Here is a 20,457-nt window from a genome sequence, read left to right as displayed (position 1 = left end):
CACTCACATGTAATCCTCATATCACTCTTAAACTCTACACTAAACTCGCCAAGTCGAGCAGCTGTATACTTAGACAACTTTTTCCCACTAAATAATTATCATCTTAATATTATAACACATTAAATTATAATTTGAGAAAACGTATTGGTGGAAATTAGGGTTATAATTAATTACATTTATAGACAATAAGTAGACAAAACTGAGAGGGTTTGCTCCGTTTAAAATTTTTTAAACAATATCCTAAAGATTTTAATATAAAAAAAATACAATGTAAAGACAAATCTTAATATATAAAAGAAAGTTGTGTTAGTTACAGCGTTTACAAACTTTTTGTTTCCCTTTCAAAAACCCTTAAGTTAAGCGTCCTATGGCCCTTTGCAGTTTACATGTTAATCTTATGGAAGAATGTATTATTTTGTTTACCATGCCATGTTTGTAATTTCTTGATTAAATTAAATTAAGGAAACAGCTGTTGTAATGATAACCTAATTTTTAAAAACAAATCTATGCATAACAAATGAGAGCTATCAAATAGGTTTCTATTCCATTTGTTTTTTACAAATATTTGTTGTAAAATGTAACTGAAGGCAAGTGAGCGCAGCGAACGAGCTCTAACCCAAAGGTGAGTGAGCGTAGCGAACAAACTTCAATCAGGAGGCGAGTTAGCGTGGCGAACGAGCTAACCTGAAGGCAGTGGGCGCATCGAACGAACTCCAACCTAAAGGTGAGTGAATGTAGCGAACGAACTTCAACCAGGACGTGATTGAGCCATGCGAACGAGCTCATCTTGAAAATGAACGAGCATTTGACATAAAACCACATTAGGACAGGACGACGTCTGTCGGGCCAGCTAGTTTTCAAATTAAATTACAAGAAAAAACTCAATAAACCACAAGTTGTCAACCAAAGTCAGTCACAACAGCATGCTCAGATGAACTTACTTGGCTTTGCTGTTCTTGGTTTCTGTGCGTTGCATTTCAGATACAACTTGGTTGATCTTGTCTTCAGTCTCCTTGAGCTGAGTCCTCAACTCAGCAAGTTTATCCTCAGAATCCTTAATCTGGGCCATTAGTTCTGTTCTTTGTTTCTGGATTTCCAGTTTTGACCTCATATTCTTAAAATACCCACCAGTGAGTGTTCCTTTGGATGACACCTGTGAATTTTTAAAATTTATTTACATCCTTTCTTAAGAATGGTTAATAACAATCTAAGAACAAATTTATCTTTTTTACATCCTCATGTGTATGATGATGTTTTTTTCAATGGCAGGAGACATTTTAAATTCTCCACCATCGCAGGAGATTTTCTCAATTTTGCCCTAATCACGGGATACAATGATAGTGTCTTTGGATGGCAGGCGATAATCACAATAGTGCTAAATTATAGTTATAGTTAGATTTTTAAAAATGCACACTAGGCCTATAATGACGATTACTAAAACTAATACAGTACTGCTTTTCTACTGGCTGTGGTAAAGACATGTGTTAAAACACTAAATAGTTGTAATCAGTGATAAATAAATAAACAAATAAATAATAACTAATTTCATTTGTTTAAAAAAAAAATTATCATTAGTGTAGATTTTGTTAGTTATTAGAGGGTAGTGATTTATACTGTATAATTAAAACCAAAAACGAACATCGATCAAACCAAAACCAAAACAATAAAATTGCAACCGGCTCATCACTAGTGACAATCGAATGAACAGCATAAATTGAGTAACTTAAGGGAGGGCTAAATAATATATTTTACTCCATTTAACTATAAAGCATTGCTATATGACCAACAGTGTGCTGATCTTACCTGATCACCATCAATGGTGATACAGTCAAGACCGTACTCCTTGCTCATGTCTGTGGCAATCTCAAGGTTCCTGCAAATCAGAGTCTTTCCAAAGATATACCTCATGGCCTTGTCGAACATGGGTTCATAGTTCAGTTTGCTAACCATAGCAATTGCATCCTGCAACAAATATAATATTTTGTAAACTATACAACCATTTTAATATTAACAGTTATGTTAATAGTTTACACAGTGATATACACCCTCCATTCAATTAGTATCAGGACCGGTTAACTGTTGCCTGAATTGTGTGTGTTAACAGTTTACAGTTTGTATATTTAAGATAATTATTTTTGCAAAACAATTTCATTTATTATCCACCGCAAGTAAATATAACACACGCTTTCAAATTAACCTTTCTAGACACAATTTAGAATTCTACACCAAAAAACATTCATATAAGGATTAATATGTCTTTAAATAAAAATTACCAATTTAAAATAAAATAAAAAAAAACTGTTTCAAAAGCTTACTAAAAGACTTATTGACAAGAAACCCATTTTATTCTATCAATGAATTTTTAGAATGTAATCTCTTAATGTTGATTTGAATTCCAGGTACCTAGTTTTAATCTGATGTAAGCTAAAGATTTTCTGATTTCTAAATCTTTAAAATTTAAAACCTTTGTAATGAATGATCATAATTATTTAGTTTATAATTTTTGTTTAAGTTAGTTTAATAACACTATTCAAGACGTATTATCAAAACTTTCTGAATAATGAATATTTGATTGATTGATAGACTCAACAGAGCGGTGGAGAGGGGTCCTACCGGTCGGGCTCGATGGATTGGTCCCACATCATTCAGGAGCACTTTGGTTTAGTCGCCTGCGGGCATTCGTTGAGACAGGAGGTCAAGTTATGCACAGAGTGTTTTTTAATCATGCCTTTGCGCCATCATGGAGCGTACCATCGAGCAACCCTACACTGTAAAGTTGTGTTTTAATCACAAAAATCTACGTCAGAGACCCTTTCCCTCATAAACAGGCTAATGGGGATGATGCTAGGGGTGGGCGAGTACTCGACCTTCGAGTAATTACTCGAGTTTTTTCAAATACTCGACCTCGAGTCGAGTAGTTATAAATAGTGCCACTTCACGATTTTCTACACCCATATTTAATAAATAATATTTTGTTTTTTGTTGATGCCTTATTTAATCCCCATTCCTACAAAAAACAACTATCTAACCTCATATAGGTTATACCAGCGTAAACCAAATGTTCAACAAACAACCATCGTCATTCGGCAGAGCTAGCAAGAGAACTACTTAAGACTTTCACTTTCCTACAACAGTCAACAATACGTCTCGATAACGATACAGTAAATTGAAATAAAGCATTGAATGAATCTATCGAATTGCAATAGTCGATAGTCAACAAGGGAGTCTCGTGACTAGTATAACAATGGCAGACGATTCTTGAAGATATTACAAAGTATAGTATCAGATTTAGTTTGAACTGCCATAACAATATTTTATACCAAAATATAGAAATAACAAAATATTTTATACCAAAATATAGAAATACAACAAATAAAAATAACCTATTGTAGCATAATATTTTTTCACATTAATCGGTATTGGTGTTTAGTTTTACAAACCGATAAGTTACTGCAAGGAACATCGATGCATCTGAATGACGCAATCTCATTGGGTCTTGGCAGAAAGAAAAGATCAGTTCCACTTTAAACTCAGTGTTGCCAGATGGACGATAATTTTTTTACTTTTACAACTGTGGTATTGGCGTAAACAAACTATAAGTATAATTTATTTTCTAATGAGTTTACATAAACATGATTAAAATTAGTCAAACTATTAGTTTTTTTCACAAAATAAAAGCTATAGCATAGCAATTTTATGATAATTTTACCGACATTCACCATAATGGTGTAATGATAAATATGGCAACGTCAGCCCTGCAAAACAGCTGTTTGATGGGAAAACAAAGCAGAAGCAGAATGAGCAGACTGACTAGAGAGAGAGAGAGAGAGAGAGAGAGAGAGAGAGAGAGAGAGAGAGAGAGAGAGAGTGGGAGAGAGAGAGAGAGAGAGAGAGCAGATATGGTGACAGCTGGCGTAACAACAAAACAATGGATTGGAGTATTGGAGTGAAGTTATGTCAATGTCAGTTTTGAATGTTTTTACTTTGAAGTGAATTTGTAACTTAAAATAAAATTGATTTTGTTAGTGGAAGTTTTATAGAAAGTAAAATAAACATATTATGTTTGTGATTTTGATTGTGAAATTTTCAATCTGGTGGCAGAAACATGACAACTACAGTTTGAATTGTAACTTAACCTAGAAAATGTGAGTTTATAATGAAAGGCCAAATAGGCTATACCGGGCTACAGTGAAATGTGTTTTAATTTTAAATTAAGTGTTTAATGTGGGATTTTATTTCGAGATAATAGGCCTACTATGTTTTTGTTTGATATTTTCAGTCTGTCAGAGACGAGTGACTTGATCATTTTCATGAATGTTCTCCAAGTGATTGTTTTAAAATACCTGATTGCATATTGATGTTTTTAACTTGTGATACAATATGTAGTTTGATATTAGTTTTCTGTTTTATAAATAAATTTATTTTTATAAATTCTGTTTCTTATTTGAATTGAAATTATTCTTAAAGTTACCTTATTAAGATAGTTAGTAAGGTTGGTAATCATGTTAGTGAGGAGGAATTGAAGGCAAGAAAAAATAAAACACACAATAACAAGTGATGTGTAGGCCTAAATAATTTAATGCTGCAGCCAACAAGTAGTCTAGGCCAAATTTTTTATTAGGCCTAAGGTAGGAGGTACTAATAATTAGTAACCATATAACTTTAAAAATTTGGTATAAGTACTTAAACTACCTATTTAGGCCTAGGCAGGGTTTAAGCTAGCTAGGATGAAATTTGTTTCAGCAAAATGCTGCAAACTCTCTGCAAAGACAAAAACTAAGTTAACTGTAGAAAAAATATTATTCAATAACTTAAGCATTTAAAACAAAAAATTCCAGTAGGCTAATATTACATTTGTTTGAACATTACATCTTTCAATTTTATTTGTAGAAAATTCGCCATAGGCCTAGCCTGCAAAACAATTTCATGATGGGTAGCCTCTGGACCATACAGCAACAATAATAATGGTTTAATTTACCTCTGTCAATATGGTCCTTGCGTAGTTTGTCACTACTGCATCTTCAGGTGAAGGTCACAAAAAGTTAAAACATTTTCCTCACGTGAAGGTCGTCAATTTAACACACTGAAAAAACACATAACACACGAACGGTACGAAAAATCATTTATGAACTTGGCCAATACATTAAAGACGTTACACACGGGGTCCGGCGCCGGTAGAAGGCAAGTCATGACTGACGTGTGTTGTAGTTGGTAGCCCCTCCATCCTCACTTCTCTTATCAGAACCTTTTCTTTGGTCTTGTTGTTGTTGTAAATAAAGTTAGAAATACTAATAATAATCCGATCCCTAGAAATAAGTATCTGTCGAGGTTCAAGCCTCTGAAACAGGTTGCTGCCAGTATCAGAGACAAACTACAGCAGAATAGCGCTGTTATCACGAAGGCAGATAAGGGCAACTGTATTGTCATCCTTGACAGACAGAAGTACGCAAACAAAGTAATATGTCCAAGTATAAGGATTTCATTGAGAACAACAACATCGATCTCCTGTTACAGGATCCCACAGCATCTTATTCTAAGGATATAAATAAAATGATTTCATCCTGTACCAACCTTTTGTCTAAAGAGGAAATCATGCAAAACAAAATGACAAAACCGCAAGCTCCAATTCTACGTGGGTTACCAAAGATACATAAACAAAACGTCCCAATAAGGCCCTTAGTTAATTATAGACCGTCACCGGCATATAAAATTGCACAGAAATTAGATAAGATTATTAGGAAGGAAACCAAGTTAGAAAATGACCATAGTGTAAAGAATACAATTGATTTGGTATATAAAATATCTAACATTGAACTAAAGGGATCCTATATACTCGCTTCATTTGATGTTGTAAATTTATTTACTAACGTACCAATCGACGAAACGTTAGATATATTGAAAGATAATTTAAATACACACTCTACGATCTAACGAGGCTAAAAACGAACTAATAAACTTAACAAGACGTGTTTTAAAACAGAATTATTTTATGTTTGATAACAAATATTACAAACAAAACGAGGGACTGACAATGGGGTCGCCTCTTTCCAGTGTTCTGTCAGAACTGTTTTTGAATAAAATTGAAAACAAGTTTCTATTCTCTGATTTAAATCGCTATAAGAGCAAAATCATCCATTACAGCAGATACGTAGACGATTAATTGTATTCCAGGGTAATGAAAGGCAGATTAAGCTACTCAGCACATACTTTAATACTTTTCACAAGAAGTTGACATTCACAGTTGAAATTGAGAAAAATAAGACATTAAATTTCCTGGACGTTACCATCACAAGAGCAAACAACAGGTTTGATTTTAAAATTTACCGGAAACCTACAACCACTGACCAGACAATTCATTCAACTTCGCATCATCCCCATAATTATAAATTATCTGTTTACAATAGCTACGTCCATAGACTGCTTTCCATACCACTAAGCCCAGAAAATTACAACAATGAAATGGACATATTAAAATACATCGCAGTATCTAACGGATATGAGAGTGCCCTGATCGACAAACTGATTAGGAAACAAAGAAACAAGAAAAAGGATAATCAGATACATACAAAAGAACCCAAAAATATGTTAGTGCAGAATATGGCATTGTACTTAATAATGTTCTCAAAAAAGAATTAGCAAAAAACAATATCACAGTTGCTTACAAAACCACAAACAAACTGTCCAGTAATTTAAAAGAAAGACAAACTGACAATAGCGACAAATTAAACAACACTGGAGTGTATAAAATAACATGTAATGATTGCCCCAGTTTTTATATTGGGCAAACATCACGCTCTTTTGCAACTAGATTTAAGGAACATTTACCAAGAAGGAACTCCAAATCAGCTTTTGCCAACCATATCATTGATTCAAACCATAGTTATACAAACAAATTTAGAAGTAATGCATACTTGTCATAAAAGTAAATATATGGACACCATCGAAGAATTTGAGATTTACCGAGCAGCTAAAGTACATCCAAACCATATTTTAAACGAACAACTCTCATTCCAGTCTAACATTATTTATAATACCGCCATTCACATCCTGGAACAAGACCAAAGAAAAGGTTCTGCTGATAAGAAAAGTGAAGATGGAGGGGCTACCGACTACAACACACGTCAGTCATGACTTGCCTTCTACCGGCGCCGGACCCCGTGTGTAACGTCTTTAATGTATTGGCCAAGTTCATAAATGTTTTTCGTACCGTTCGTGTGTTATGTGTTTTTTCGGTGTGTTAAATTGACGACCTTCACATGAGGAAAAATGTTTCAACTTTTTGTGACCTTCACCTGAAGATGTGCTCCACGAGCACGAAACTGCAGTAGTGACAAACTACGCAAGGACCATATTGACAGAGGTAAATTAAACCATTATTATTGCAAAACAATGTAAACTTAGCATTTTTAAGTTGTGAATAGCAAGATTCTAAAAATACTACCGCAGCTTAAACCCTGGGCCTAGGCCTACTTAACGCGCAACTACTCGACTCAACTCGATACTTGAGTTCTTACTCAAATACTCGACTCGAATTGAAAAATCACTACTCGCTCACCCCTAGATGATGCCTTAGGCCGTACAAGAGTTTTTGAGTGGCACAAAATGTTTAAAGAAGGCTGGGAACTCGCCGAAGACGAGTACCGTGTTGGACCCCAATGACCGCTCGATCAGGTGGCCAAAGTGATAGAAGTTTTGGACTCTGACAGACATTTAACTTTCGCCCACATCAGTGATAAGACCGGCCTTTCAGTGGGAACCATCCATACTATCGTAACGTAGGATTTGGCAATGATAAAAGTGTGCACGAAGATTGTGCCGAAAGTCCTGAGCTAGGAACAAAACTGTCACTTGAGGAAATTTTCCGAGAAATTTTGGACTGCATCCAGGAAGATCCAAATTTTCTGGACAATGTTATTACCGGCGATGAAACCTGGGTGTTCCAGTATGGCCCAGAAACAAAAAGTTCAAGTTCAGGGTGGCACACGGGTGAGTTCTCGCGTCCAAAGAATGCTTGGATGTTCAAATCAAAAATCGAGGCAGATCAAACGGCGACGACAGGGGCTCCAAACAGCTTTCCGGATTCCGACTTTTGCGGGCTTTGACAAGAGTGGCAGACATGCTGAACTAAGTGTATCGAAGCAAGAGGAATGTTTTTGAAGAGTAATTGTAATGATACTTGAAATGAATTTTGATTTTTCCAACCAGTCCCAATGAGTTTTGAATATTTAAAATGAAAAAAAAAACTATGGATAGATGGTGTATTAGCGCATTCTTGACTCATTTATTAAACTAGAAATTTATTTGTGTTTAATGTTTCTTAATAAAAGTAAAACCAAAGTAGATAATTTAAGGCAATGTTTGTTGTGTACTTACACTGCTGTCAGGATAGCGCTGGTCTTTGACATGTAGTCTGTTGCGGGGCATGAAGGTCACTTCACCAGGTAAGTTCTGTCTGTTGATCTCCTTCAGAATCTGGGTACCAACACTATCAGACTCCACGATGTGGTAAAACAATCTAAAACAACCCATTACAATCATCATCTCTTTTGGTCCTCTCAATTATTTTTTGAACAAATAAATTTTTTTATTAAATTTTGTATGAAGAGTAAACTGTTTAACTGTTTACACATGTTACCTATTGCCAGCAGTGACCTCCACAGCCGTGTGGATGCTTTTCTCACAGTCAAAGTTCTCAATAATCTGTCCGTAGTAAGCATCAGCCAGGTCTGCATAGGTCCCTCCTCGCTGTCTGAAAGTTTCCAGCACTTTCCGTACACTGTCTCTCCCATTCAGGATAGGCTAAACAAACAGTCCTGGTCAAACTACAAGGATCTCTGAGCCTCTACCAACAGTCTAAATCTAAATCCATATTTGTGATGTAAATTAATGAAAATACTCATCATCAACAAGATAGTGGAAATTTTGAGCTGTGATGATAATTGTTATCCACTTGGGAAAACAATCATCGAGCAAAGGTTTAGCTTAAGATAATTTAGTTATGTATGTAGATACTTGAAAAAAACTTAAAATATTTGTTCTTGTTGATGAGGCTGGGGTATCAATTAATATTTTTTTTGTTTTATTAAATTTGATTGGGTTATAGATAAATGCTGGTCAAACGTTTCTCTCAACAGAATATGTCAAATGTTCGCTAGGTTACTTTCAGCCGGACAGCGAAATTGTACGAGCTACTGTTGTACAAGCCTACTAGAAATTATAAACCTATTGAAATACAATACAGTATTAAATTATGGTAATTAACATGTTCAAACCATTTTCAGTTATCACAGTAAAACATAACTGAATGTTGTATTTGAAATGAATCACAATGAATAACATACATATTTGAACACAATAGCACTTGTAAATAAAAATAAGATCTAGTATTTAAGGTCTAATAAAATATTTACAAGACACAAACTATGTTGAATTAATTTCTTTAAAAATAATTTTTACGGTAACAGTTTTTCTGTTTTTGAACAAAGAAATTTTTTTTTTACTACTTTCATGTATTGTAACACAATTTTGTTTGCTATTGGAGCATTTTATTGTATTGCAAACGGGGTAAGAGGGGAGGGTCTATGACCTTGAGTTGGTCCCGGGCCTAGCTGGTGACAGGGATGGTTAGTTTACATCCTACTGCCCTTCCTTCCGAGAAAAAGACACTGTAGTTTCAAAATCGTTGACTTACAGTTTAAAAACATTGACTTGTGTTGGTAATTAAGACCGGCTGTCTACAGTTAACGATCCACATTTTTATTGGAACGTGTCCCGGTTAATCCGATTACGCTTATTTGGGAGTTGATGTACCCTTTAAGGTTTTTAAGTGTTTCTTAGTTGTTATATTTTAGTGATAGTTAAATAATAAATTGTTGTAATAAGTTATAAAGGTAATGTGACAATGTTTAGTTATTTAATAAACACAATTACAAACTATTTAGTAGGGATGGGCCGATTCCGATTCTCGATACCTTGATACCTTCGATACCAGTGGTATCGAAGAATTGCCGATACTCGATACTTCGCTTCATTGTACTCGATACCTATTCTGAAAAGTGAGGTTAATTAAACTAAACTCAACTGACATTGAAGGTTGTAAAGAGTGGCACATCATAGTTTATTTGGAATACTCTGAAGTCAGCTAATATAATTAATTCCAAGTTCATTATCTCACATTTGTAATAGTTTTATAATCCAAAATAGATTGCCTTTGCATTTCACAATGAGTAGCAATGACGGTATGACGAGCTGTGTTCAGTTGACAACAGTGAAAACTAACAGAACTCTAGTTGCTGCCATGTTGTCAGATCAAACGATGTGGCAATGTTGCCAGATTCAAGATTCAAGATTCAAAGAGTCTTTATTCACACAGTACAAATTTTCGTACATGAATAGTGTCTATTGTTACTTACTACCTAAATTAGCAATAATAAACATTTAAACAAAATACTATAGGCTACATTATTTTAAATTGAAATTACTATAATCTTCTATTTTGTAAGGTGCAAGGTCAAGTAAGAATGCCTTCAGATTTTTCATAAATTAGGATTTGTCTTTTTCTTTTTTTAAAAAGCTAGGAAGTTTTCTAAAAAAATCGTTTCCAATATAAGAAGGTTTATTTTTAAAAAGTTCAAGTCTTGGTTTTTCTTTAGCTAAATAATTTTTACCCCTTGTATTATAATTATGCACAGGCAATTCTTGAGTCTCAGCAATATTTAAAAAATATTTAATTGTTTCAAAAATATATAAGGCGTGAACTGTAAAAATGCCCATCCCTTTAAAATAAGATTTGACGGACTGGTTGTATTTTAATTTATGTATTATCCTGATAGCTTTTTTTTGTATTTTCAAAATCTTTTTTAAATTCTTTTTCTTTGTCCCACCATAAATATTAATTCCATAGTTAATATGTGATTCAATATGAGCATGATATATCATTTTAAGTACTGATCCTTCACAGAGATATGACATTGTTCTTAGGACGAATATACCAGAATTTAGTTTTTTTATTAAATACTCGACATGTTTATTCCAGCTTAAATCCTCATCTATTATCAAACCCAATAGTTTTGAGGTTTTAACTTGAGCAATGGAATTTGTATCTATATCTAACTTAATACTTTGATCATTTTTGTCTCTTTTTGTTTTGAAAAGAATGAAATTAGTTTTACTAGTATTAAGTACTAAATTATGGTCTTTTAAAAACTGATTCAGACTTTTTAATTCTGATTTAGCAGACATTTCTAAATCAGTTAGGGATTTCCCAGTTGTGTTAAGATTAATATCATCTGCATATATACTTATCTTACTACCTGGGTCTTTTAGAGAATTTGGAAGATTTTTAAGGTAACATATGAATAAAAGAGGACCAAGAATCGATCCCTGTGGGACACCAGATGATATCTTTGATAAATTAGATCTTGTTTTTTGGATGATGTTATTTTTTGACAAAGTTGATATTTCCACAAATTGGTAACGTTCCTCTAAGTATGATTTAAACCATTTGAGAGTGACTCCTTTAATACCCAAATTATCAAGTTTAGCTATTAATTGATGGTGGTCTACATTATCAAATGCATGAGAGAGAATTTCAAATCGAATTCGAATTTTTTCTAATCGAATACTTTCCCTCGAATAGTGAACATTTACTAACCCTCAAATAATGAAAACTTGAAATCAATGTCAAGTCAATTCTCAATAACTTAATTACTAAAACTGTTGGTATAATTTTTTCAGAATAAGTGTAGATTGTAAATGTATCTTTTGTTTATTTAATTTAGGCCTAGTTCAATTCAATAGGTAACTGAACTTAGCTAATAAGTAAAGGTACAAACCTGAACCAAGTTTTATTAGTCAAAATTATAAAGCACTACCAATAACAAATTTTCAACACATTCAACCAATCGGTTAGTGATAATCATTATAACCACATAAAAACGCACATTGTTTTCTTTTACTAAGTAGGGATTTAGGCCTACAACTTACTGTCAGCCCTAAGTTTATGTTTTAGAACAGAAACTTTAAAAAGGTATGCCTAAAATAAAACTTGTTGTCATAACTTAACATAAGTTACGCCTAGCCTAATCTCATGACTTGAGCTTAGGCTACTGGACAACTAGGTTTGAAGGTACAAGAACCATGGCCCTATTTTTAACCATTTACAGTACCTTGTTTAAATCTTCGATTGAAATAATAAAACCCCTTTTAGCCTAAATATAGGCTAACTTAAACTTAGGCATTTTTAGAATGAGTTTATTAAGTTACATAGGAAATGTATAATTATTAACTTTTAACCTACTTTTAAGGACTTTTTACACGTGTTGCATTCTGCAACAGAGCCCTTTTTGACGAAAAAAATCCAAAATTAAACTCTTTTACTTATTTTTGAATTCTTGTGATGATGTTGAAGGCACATTTAGGCCTAAATCGGCTTCCTCATCTGAATCCATCTTGTGTCATTCAACCAAACTTAAATGATGCCTAGGCCTACAACTTTTAGGCAATATCCAACTGTATAAAAGCAACTGTTGTCAAAATATACAAACATTTTTACTAAGTTTAGGAATTGAGAAAATAATAATAATTGAGAAATTGTTGTCTGCTAGAGAAGCAGACTTCCATAGCAAGTGCGAATTACGTTTTACTCTGGGATCACGGCAAATCTATCTAGCAGATAACATTTGTATATATCATATTTCACATTTATAAAGGTGACTATGCGCGTTTTGGTACCATGAATAAGAGAACTCAGTATAATTTGTTCCGGTATCTTATTCGCCATCACTTTTTCAGTTTTACTTCACTCGAAATAGACACATCATTGTCGTATGCTAGATTTATGTAGGTCTACCGTGATCCCAGAACAAAACGTAACTTGAACCTGATCGCCATCGCCAAGAACAATGAAGGCGGATGAATGCTAACGTAGTGTTTTGCAGCACATAATGAGTTTAATAATGTTGAAAAATACTAAAATAAGATATCTAAGTGAGTTTTAATTAAATATTGTATTGCATTTTTATTTAATCTAAAGCAGCTTAACAGTTTTTATTTATTTTCAAACCAAGTTAGAACGGAACTATTTTACCGACCTTGTTTATGGCGCTAATGGCGGAGGATATTATTTCATCGGAAACTCACGACACGATTACACAATAGTTGAAAATGAAACGTTGTCACTATATAGTCCATAGAAACTGATTACTATTCATATTTTAGCCCGATGGTAATTTTTTATTAATTACTTGAAACACTTTTTTGGCCAACTTGATTTGTTTTATGTTTTCCAAAGCTCCAACTAATTATTTGACGATGCGAAGTATTTGAAAAGGTCCGAACTATTCGACCACCGTCGAACTATTCAAGAAATCGAATACTCGCAGATAGAACGAATCAAATCGAATAATAGTTTTACTATTCGATTCGATTCGAAATTTCGAATATTCGCACACCCCTAATTTGAATTCCTTATTTAAATCCGAATCGATTGGTGCAAGTCCCACGTATGTATGTTTTTTTTTTTTTTTGAAGTTATAGGACTTTGAAATTTTGTTTCAAAAAGGGTCATTTTGGGAAAAACTGATTTGAAAATTACAAATACGCATAAAAACGGGGTTTTTTGTATTTAAGAAACGATTTTGGTATCAAAAGAAAGCTTAATGCCCTCTTTGGAAGCAATAAAAATTTTTGTCTTAACTCACGGTAGTTTTAATTTAAATAATTGTTTTATTGAAGCATGTCGTAAAAATCACATTTCAGAAAAGGGACCTCTTGTCGGTCCTATGTTATTTCTCCATAAGATAAGAAAAGGTACCTCTTGTCGGGACTGCAAAATTGATGAGATATTTTGTTCTCCGTGAACTGAAATTAGTTGTTGTTCTCTAAATTTCCACTAGAATACAGGACAATTCATTTTTTGGACTAAAATCTGTTTAAAAAGTGAATACAGTAGAACCTCTTCAATCCGAACCCCCGTAATCCGAACGTCCACTAATCCGAACCCCTCATTGTTGTACTCTATACACAGTACAGCAGTTCTTTATTGTATACTGTATTTAATTTACAGTACTGTTTATTCACCATGTTTACTACTGTATTAAATAAACACTGTATTTTACTTTATAAAACATTTTTTTCACTTTTCCCAAAATGATGTTGATCAATTTTAGCCATATTTTAGCTATTATGTAAAAAAAACAATATGTTCTGTAATCCGAACTATTCAATTGTCCGAACTACCCCTGGTCTCAATTAGTTCGGATTAAAGAGGTTCTACTGTATTAAAAATGGGACCTCTTGTCGTTATGGCGAAATAACATTCAGCGACAAGAGGTACCTTTTCTCAGACCGTGCAGAGGCTAACAAAATGATTTATTTAGACCTTTTGCATCTTCAATTCTATATTTTAACCGATACTGTCATGTTCTATGTTAAATGAGGTATAACAATCGAAAAAAAAACCCAAAATTCAATATTTTCAACCTTAATTACTGATATTGGCCGTACTGAAAATTTTGCATCTCCGACAAGAGGTCCCTTTTTGCTTTCCACATCAAAAGTATAATACACATGAGGTGTATATAGTCAATTGTACTAGTGTAACTTGCATTTTCTAACTCCACATTGTGGCATAGCTTATAATTTTTTGTGAAAGTGTGGCATAGCTTATAACTGATTATAAGCTATGGAACAAATTCACGATTATAAGTGAATCATGACCCCACGAACTGTTCAGCTAATTCAGGGCTTCATGGTGACTATTGTAGAAAGCCATTTAGCGATGTATTTTTATCGTTATTTTATGTTGTTTCTCTCTGACTGAACTGAAACAGCTGTCATGAGTTTGCAAATGGCAAATGAATTGTTTAACCAGTTTTGGTTTTTTTGTTGTTTGATTTCTGTGCATAGTGAGTAAGTGAGTTGTTCTGTTCAATTCAATTCAATTCAATTCAAAATGGATTATGATCTCCGACTCCGTTCTAGTGATGTGACGAACTCCATGACTTTTTTATATGATTCTTTAAGTAATTTAAGTGATATTGGTGACAATATTGAAGATGACTTTGAGTTTATAACTCATGCAATATGGAACATTCATTGTAGGCCTAGATGTACGAATTATGAATTCTTATGAAAAAAAAACTCTGCAAACATTTTAGGCCTACCTAATTTGGTGATTGTGCTCAATTTAATTTAATAAAATATGTTAAAATTCATGTCTTCTTGAAATAGCCCTATCTTGTTTTCCTTATTGGCTAACCTAGTCTATGTAACCTTAATCAATACAATGCAGTTATCTTATTGAATAAAGATTAAATAAAGTTATATCAAAGTTCATAAGTTATATGTGTTATTAAATGAATTTTTAACAGGTATCGGTATCGAATGCGGAATCGAGAATCGAAACCAAAGTTGTAGAATCGGAATCGACCAATTCAGGAATCGGCCCATCTCTTATTTACCAAGATGTGTCATGATTTTATTTTATTTTATACAAAATCCTTTAAAACAACTGTCCAACAACTTCTCTAAAAACTAACTTTATTTTCTATCAGTTAGTTTTTAACTAACTAATAACTTCTATCAGTTTTTTTTTGTTTTTTTTTTGTTTTTAACTAACTAACTATTAAATGCTATCAGTTACTTTTTACGTGACAAACTAATAACTTCTAACTACAGTAGACTCCCTCTTACCCGGACACCTTTTAACTGGACATCGGTATAACCGGACTACACTCGGCAGAAATTACATCTCTTTCACCGGAAAACTTGTATTAGCACATCGGTTTAACCGGACTATATCAGTAGGAAGTGGGTGGTACTGAACCACTGTTCTCGTGGGAAAGATTTGAGACCAGTGATCACGTGTCTAAATACAATGCTCTCCTAAATTTAAGTCAAATACTGTATACAGTATGCATTTAAACGTTCCGTTTTAACGAGTTTTAGGGGACGTCGGTTTAACCGGAAAAACCGAGAGTCCCGAGGAGTCCTGATAAGAGGGAGTTTACTGTAGTAAGAATTTTTGACTAACTTTCCCAACTATGCTGGTTAATCACTCACTTTTCCTGCCATACTCCTGAGAGCCTGGTCAGCCTTGGCTAATTCTTCTTTCAGAGAAGTTAGAGTGTGCTGAAGTTGATTTTCTTTCCGCCACAATTCACTGAAAACCGTTCAAAATTTTAATGTATTCAACTGGACACTATTAATCAAAACCAAACCACATAATTTATAATACTTATCTCTTACTACACATCCAGAGGATGGTAACAATAATCGTCAGGCATTCAAGTACATTGTCCTAGCTAATTTTTTGTTCATTGAATCTTAGGCCAGGGACACACTTGGGAGCTGCCGTCAGTTGAATATCAAAACATAATGTCCCGACAAAAACTATTTTTCCGGAGCCGGCGACGATAAATAGAGTGCAATGAACTCTGGATCAGTCATGTTAGCGGATTTTACATAGAGGGATTAAGCGAATACTGTAGGTCACATGGTAAGATCTGGACCTGGGACCAATTTACTTTTTCGTTTTGAGGTCTCCAGAAGCCAAAAACACCAATTGTTCAAATCCATATGCATAATATATATATGTATCCGTTAGCACGATAACTTGAGTAAAAATGAAATGATCCAATTTAGATGAAATTGAAATTTGGTAAAAACATGTAAACCTAAATTTATTCGAAGAAGTTCACGAACCAGCCTGATCGTACCACGGGAACGGGTGGGTCGGGGGAGGTGTTAGGGGAGTATTAAGGGATAAAAGTGGGTTTTTCCCATTTTTGACCTTTAAAACATAAATTTTAGAAATTTATTTTTAAACCATTTTGTAGGGCTTACAAAAAGAAATAATTTTGTGTATATTGAAGATATGTTGTATGCTTATCACAACTATGCTTTTATCACACAATAGTTTGTATGCTTATCGGTTACAGAGAAAATGTTAAAAATTGTAAATTTAAAATTCCCATGTTATTCTTATAGAGAAAATGAAAACTGTTGTAGTTTACACATGTTTATGGATATATGTTGATCAAATTTGGCAAATGTATTTATTTCATCCAATGCTATTAACGTTTGGTCAAAACTTGTTACCCTTCCCCCTATGAGCAAACCTAAGCACTTGTTAAATCTAATGTTATTTAAATTGAGAATAAATTATATGTCTTATTTATGGAAATATTTTAGTAAAAATATAATCAGACAAGTTGAAATTCACTTATTCTGTGGGTTTACTGCGGCAGGGATATTTTTGAAATGATGATGTCAACACCGAATAAAATGGCCGCACTATTTTTGCTTCAACACAGGAGAATGAGGAAACGCCGCCATTTAAGATTTGGGTTCATCCCATTCTACAAAGGCAGTTTCATGGAGTATTTTATGCTTTAATGTAGCTCAGAAATGACTAAAAAAGTTTTTTAAATTATTTTCTTATGTCCGTGACTACATTCAAAGACCTTTTATTCAAGATAAAAGATAAAATACAGGGACAAGACTTATTACAGAGACTTATACAGAGACTTGACTACCCTTTGGTATATCTACTGCCTCTGAGGAGTTCCAAAGAAGAATTCATGAAAATCTTGAAGGGTTGGATGGCATTGTTGCAATTGCTGATGATGTGATGGTTTTTGGTAAAGGAGACACAATTGAAGATGCTAAATTCAATCATGACAAGAACCTTCAAGCATTACTGGAAAGAGCTCGACAGCGAGGATTAAAATTCAACAAAGACAAATGCAAAATTGGAGCCGACAAAGTTACATACTTGGGCCATCTAATAACAACAGAGGGAGTTAAGCCTGATCCCAAGAAAATATAAGCGATCAGTAAACTCAAACCACCCACTTCTAAAGACGAAGTCAGGAGATTTTTGGGATACATAACGTACCTGTCAAAATTCTTACCCAAACTCTCAGAGATAACGGCACCAATTAGAGATTTACTTATGGATGACTGCGAATGGGTCTCACAACTACTAAGTATTGCCTTAAAAGAGTTTTCTAAAGAGTGGAAATTTGAAGTAGTAACCTCGTCACCTTATAATCATCAGTCAAACGGAAAAGCCGAATCCTATGTGAAAGTGGCAAAAAAACTAATTAAAAAGTTAAAGAAAACAAAGAAGATTTGAGTGTTGCATTGTTGGAGTTGAGGAATTCACCTATTAAAGGAATTGGAGCCAGCCCAGCTCAATTACTGATGGCTAGAACAACAAAAACACTACTACCAGTGTTGGAAGAAAGTCTTAAGCCAAAGATAAAAACAGAGATAGAAGACAAGATAAAACTGAAACAATTGAAATACAAGAGGCAATATGACAAAGGTACATGCAATCTGGAGCCTCTAGAAGTGGGCAGTCATGTCCTTATTCAAAAACGACCTGACATCAAATCAGAGATTTGGACTAAGGGATCAATTGTATCAAAAGAAGGACTACGTTCATACATTATAGCAGCAGATGAAAGATTATACAGACGTAACCGCCGATTCGTTCAAATCTTCAAAAGCCCTTGAAGAACCTCTGAAGAAGCGAGATGTTGTATATGTTGAATTTAATATTAGTTGAATTTGTAGCAGCTGATTATTACTATTGTTTATGTTTGTGGTTGCTATGTTGTGAATAATTCTAAAAGTCAATACATATTAGTTTTTACTGAAGTCTTTACAATTATTATTTCTTAAAAAGTTAACATAAAGAATATCCAGATGTTTCGCTGGAGCATTTTCCTGCCGGACTTGAGCAGTGTGTCATTCCCATGCTTTCCTGTGTATTTCAACTTTCGCCGGATCCGGCGATTTTGTGTCCCTGGCTTTAGTGAAGCAGCAAGGGGAACCAATTGGAGTAACCGCTACCACAGTAATAGTGTGGATATAATAAAATAGGAGTTCTGGCCCAATGAGAGACTCATTTGATTGGGTCATAGTGTTAAACTTAAACACAAAGGTAAACCAAAAACCATTTGGAATGAGTTATGCCAAGTTATTTTTTAGCTTGTCTTTATGTTTTTTTTATTATTTGAGAAGTAATCCTTAACAAGTGTCTTTTTATCCTGAAGTGTATTTAAGTAAAAATCATCTAGAAATCAATTCAAAGTAATGATAAAATCTTTATTAGCCTACTCTCTTCGTAATCGTATTATTTAAGGTTCGCACCAATAATGATATACTCCTTTTTTAAATACCTACTTCGTATGGTCGCCATTTCATTGAAAAGTATTAAAGGGAAATCTTACTTGCGAGTACTCTGGTATTGGTCCTTATTTTTCTTATGTTCGTAATGTTGCTTGTTGTAATCATCAATAGCTCCTCTTTGTCTTTCCAATTCTGCAGTTTGCTCCTGAAAAATAGCAGTACTTTGAAATAAAAAAATATTTAAATAGCTTGGTTATAAATGTTGACATTTAAAAAAATATATACAACTGGAGATACCATAGATTAGTACCCACATACAAAATTTAATCCAAATCGGCCAAGAGGTACACACACACACAGAGAAACCACTTCGAAAACCACTTTTTTGGGTTCTGGGGAACCCAAAATGGATATTTCCACCCAAAACTCAAACTCAATTTTTTTATGAAAACAAAATTTTCTCCATAAGCTATGTATATACAGGAGGAAAAAGTAAAAATGAGTAACCAGCTAATAAGAAAGGAAATAGAAACACAACCAACTCACCTTAATAAAGCGTCCCAGTAGGTTAATAGAACACATACAAATTTTATTTTATGTATTCTATTAACCTCCTGAGACTCTTTATTCCTGGTGAGTTAGTTGTATATCATCCCTTTCTCCTTAACAAATTCTAAAGCCTAGTGTTGCTTTTTCCCCCTTCAAAAATAACCAGCTAGTACGCAATAATGGATGAAGAACATAACAAACTTCTTATCATTAGTTCATAGTAATTTTGAGACAGCTGAGATGATAATACAATGTCCAAACATTTGGCAATGAAAGTATTATATTTGTTGCAAATAGTTTAGTGCAAAATTGAAATTTACCTCGATTTTCTTTTCCAAAAGGACTTGTTTTTCAGCATCCTTCTTCAATTCCTCAGCCAGTTTGTCACGGTGTTCACTTTTATCCTTAATCTGTTTATTGAGTGATCTGTAATCATAATAATGAAAAACAATTGCACATTTGCATTGAAAGGGTTATCAAAACTCAACTATATCCTAAAAAAGAAGTTACCTATAGAGCAGGGTGTCCAAAACCTGTTAAACTGCTCCGTAATTCCCATATTTTCCAGCTGGTACTTTAAGACTTCCCACCTGATATTTATTGCAGCTTAACTTATGCGAAACTTAAGTAAGGAAAAAATAGAGCTTTTATTTTTAAGTTAATAGACCTACTTGTGTAAAACACAAATACAATGACTGTATTGAAATCCACTTTTAGATTATCATCACACCAAGAAAGGATAACATTAAGAACATGAAAATGAAATGG

General features: G+C 33.6%; 1 protein-coding gene across 1 annotated transcript in view; it reads right to left on the bottom strand.

The window, feature by feature from the left end:
* LOC128985282 (structural maintenance of chromosomes protein 3) overlaps positions 1–20,457 on the bottom strand; it is a 96,374-nt gene that overhangs the window by 34,311 nt on the left and 41,606 nt on the right. Inside the window, exons 11-17 of the mRNA XM_054404676.1 lie at positions 20,010–20,115; positions 19,242–19,345; positions 16,063–16,162; positions 8,636–8,799; positions 8,374–8,515; positions 1,804–1,962; positions 942–1,153 (exon numbers count right to left, since the gene is read on the bottom strand). Coding sequence (XP_054260651.1) covers positions 942–1,153; positions 1,804–1,962; positions 8,374–8,515; positions 8,636–8,799; positions 16,063–16,162; positions 19,242–19,345; positions 20,010–20,115 — 987 coding nt within the window. The remainder of the gene's footprint in view (positions 1–941; positions 1,154–1,803; positions 1,963–8,373; positions 8,516–8,635; positions 8,800–16,062; positions 16,163–19,241; positions 19,346–20,009; positions 20,116–20,457) is intronic.

The sequence above is a fragment of the Macrosteles quadrilineatus genome, unplaced genomic scaffold (assembly GCF_028750875.1).
Source record: "Macrosteles quadrilineatus isolate MER2022 unplaced genomic scaffold, UCM_ALF_1.0 Scaffold_1__1_contigs__length_201487025, whole genome shotgun sequence".
In the NCBI taxonomy this organism is placed as follows: domain Eukaryota; kingdom Metazoa; phylum Arthropoda; class Insecta; order Hemiptera; family Cicadellidae; genus Macrosteles; species Macrosteles quadrilineatus.
The sequence above is the reverse complement of the archived record's forward strand: the minus strand, read 5'-3'. Positions and strand labels throughout refer to the sequence as shown.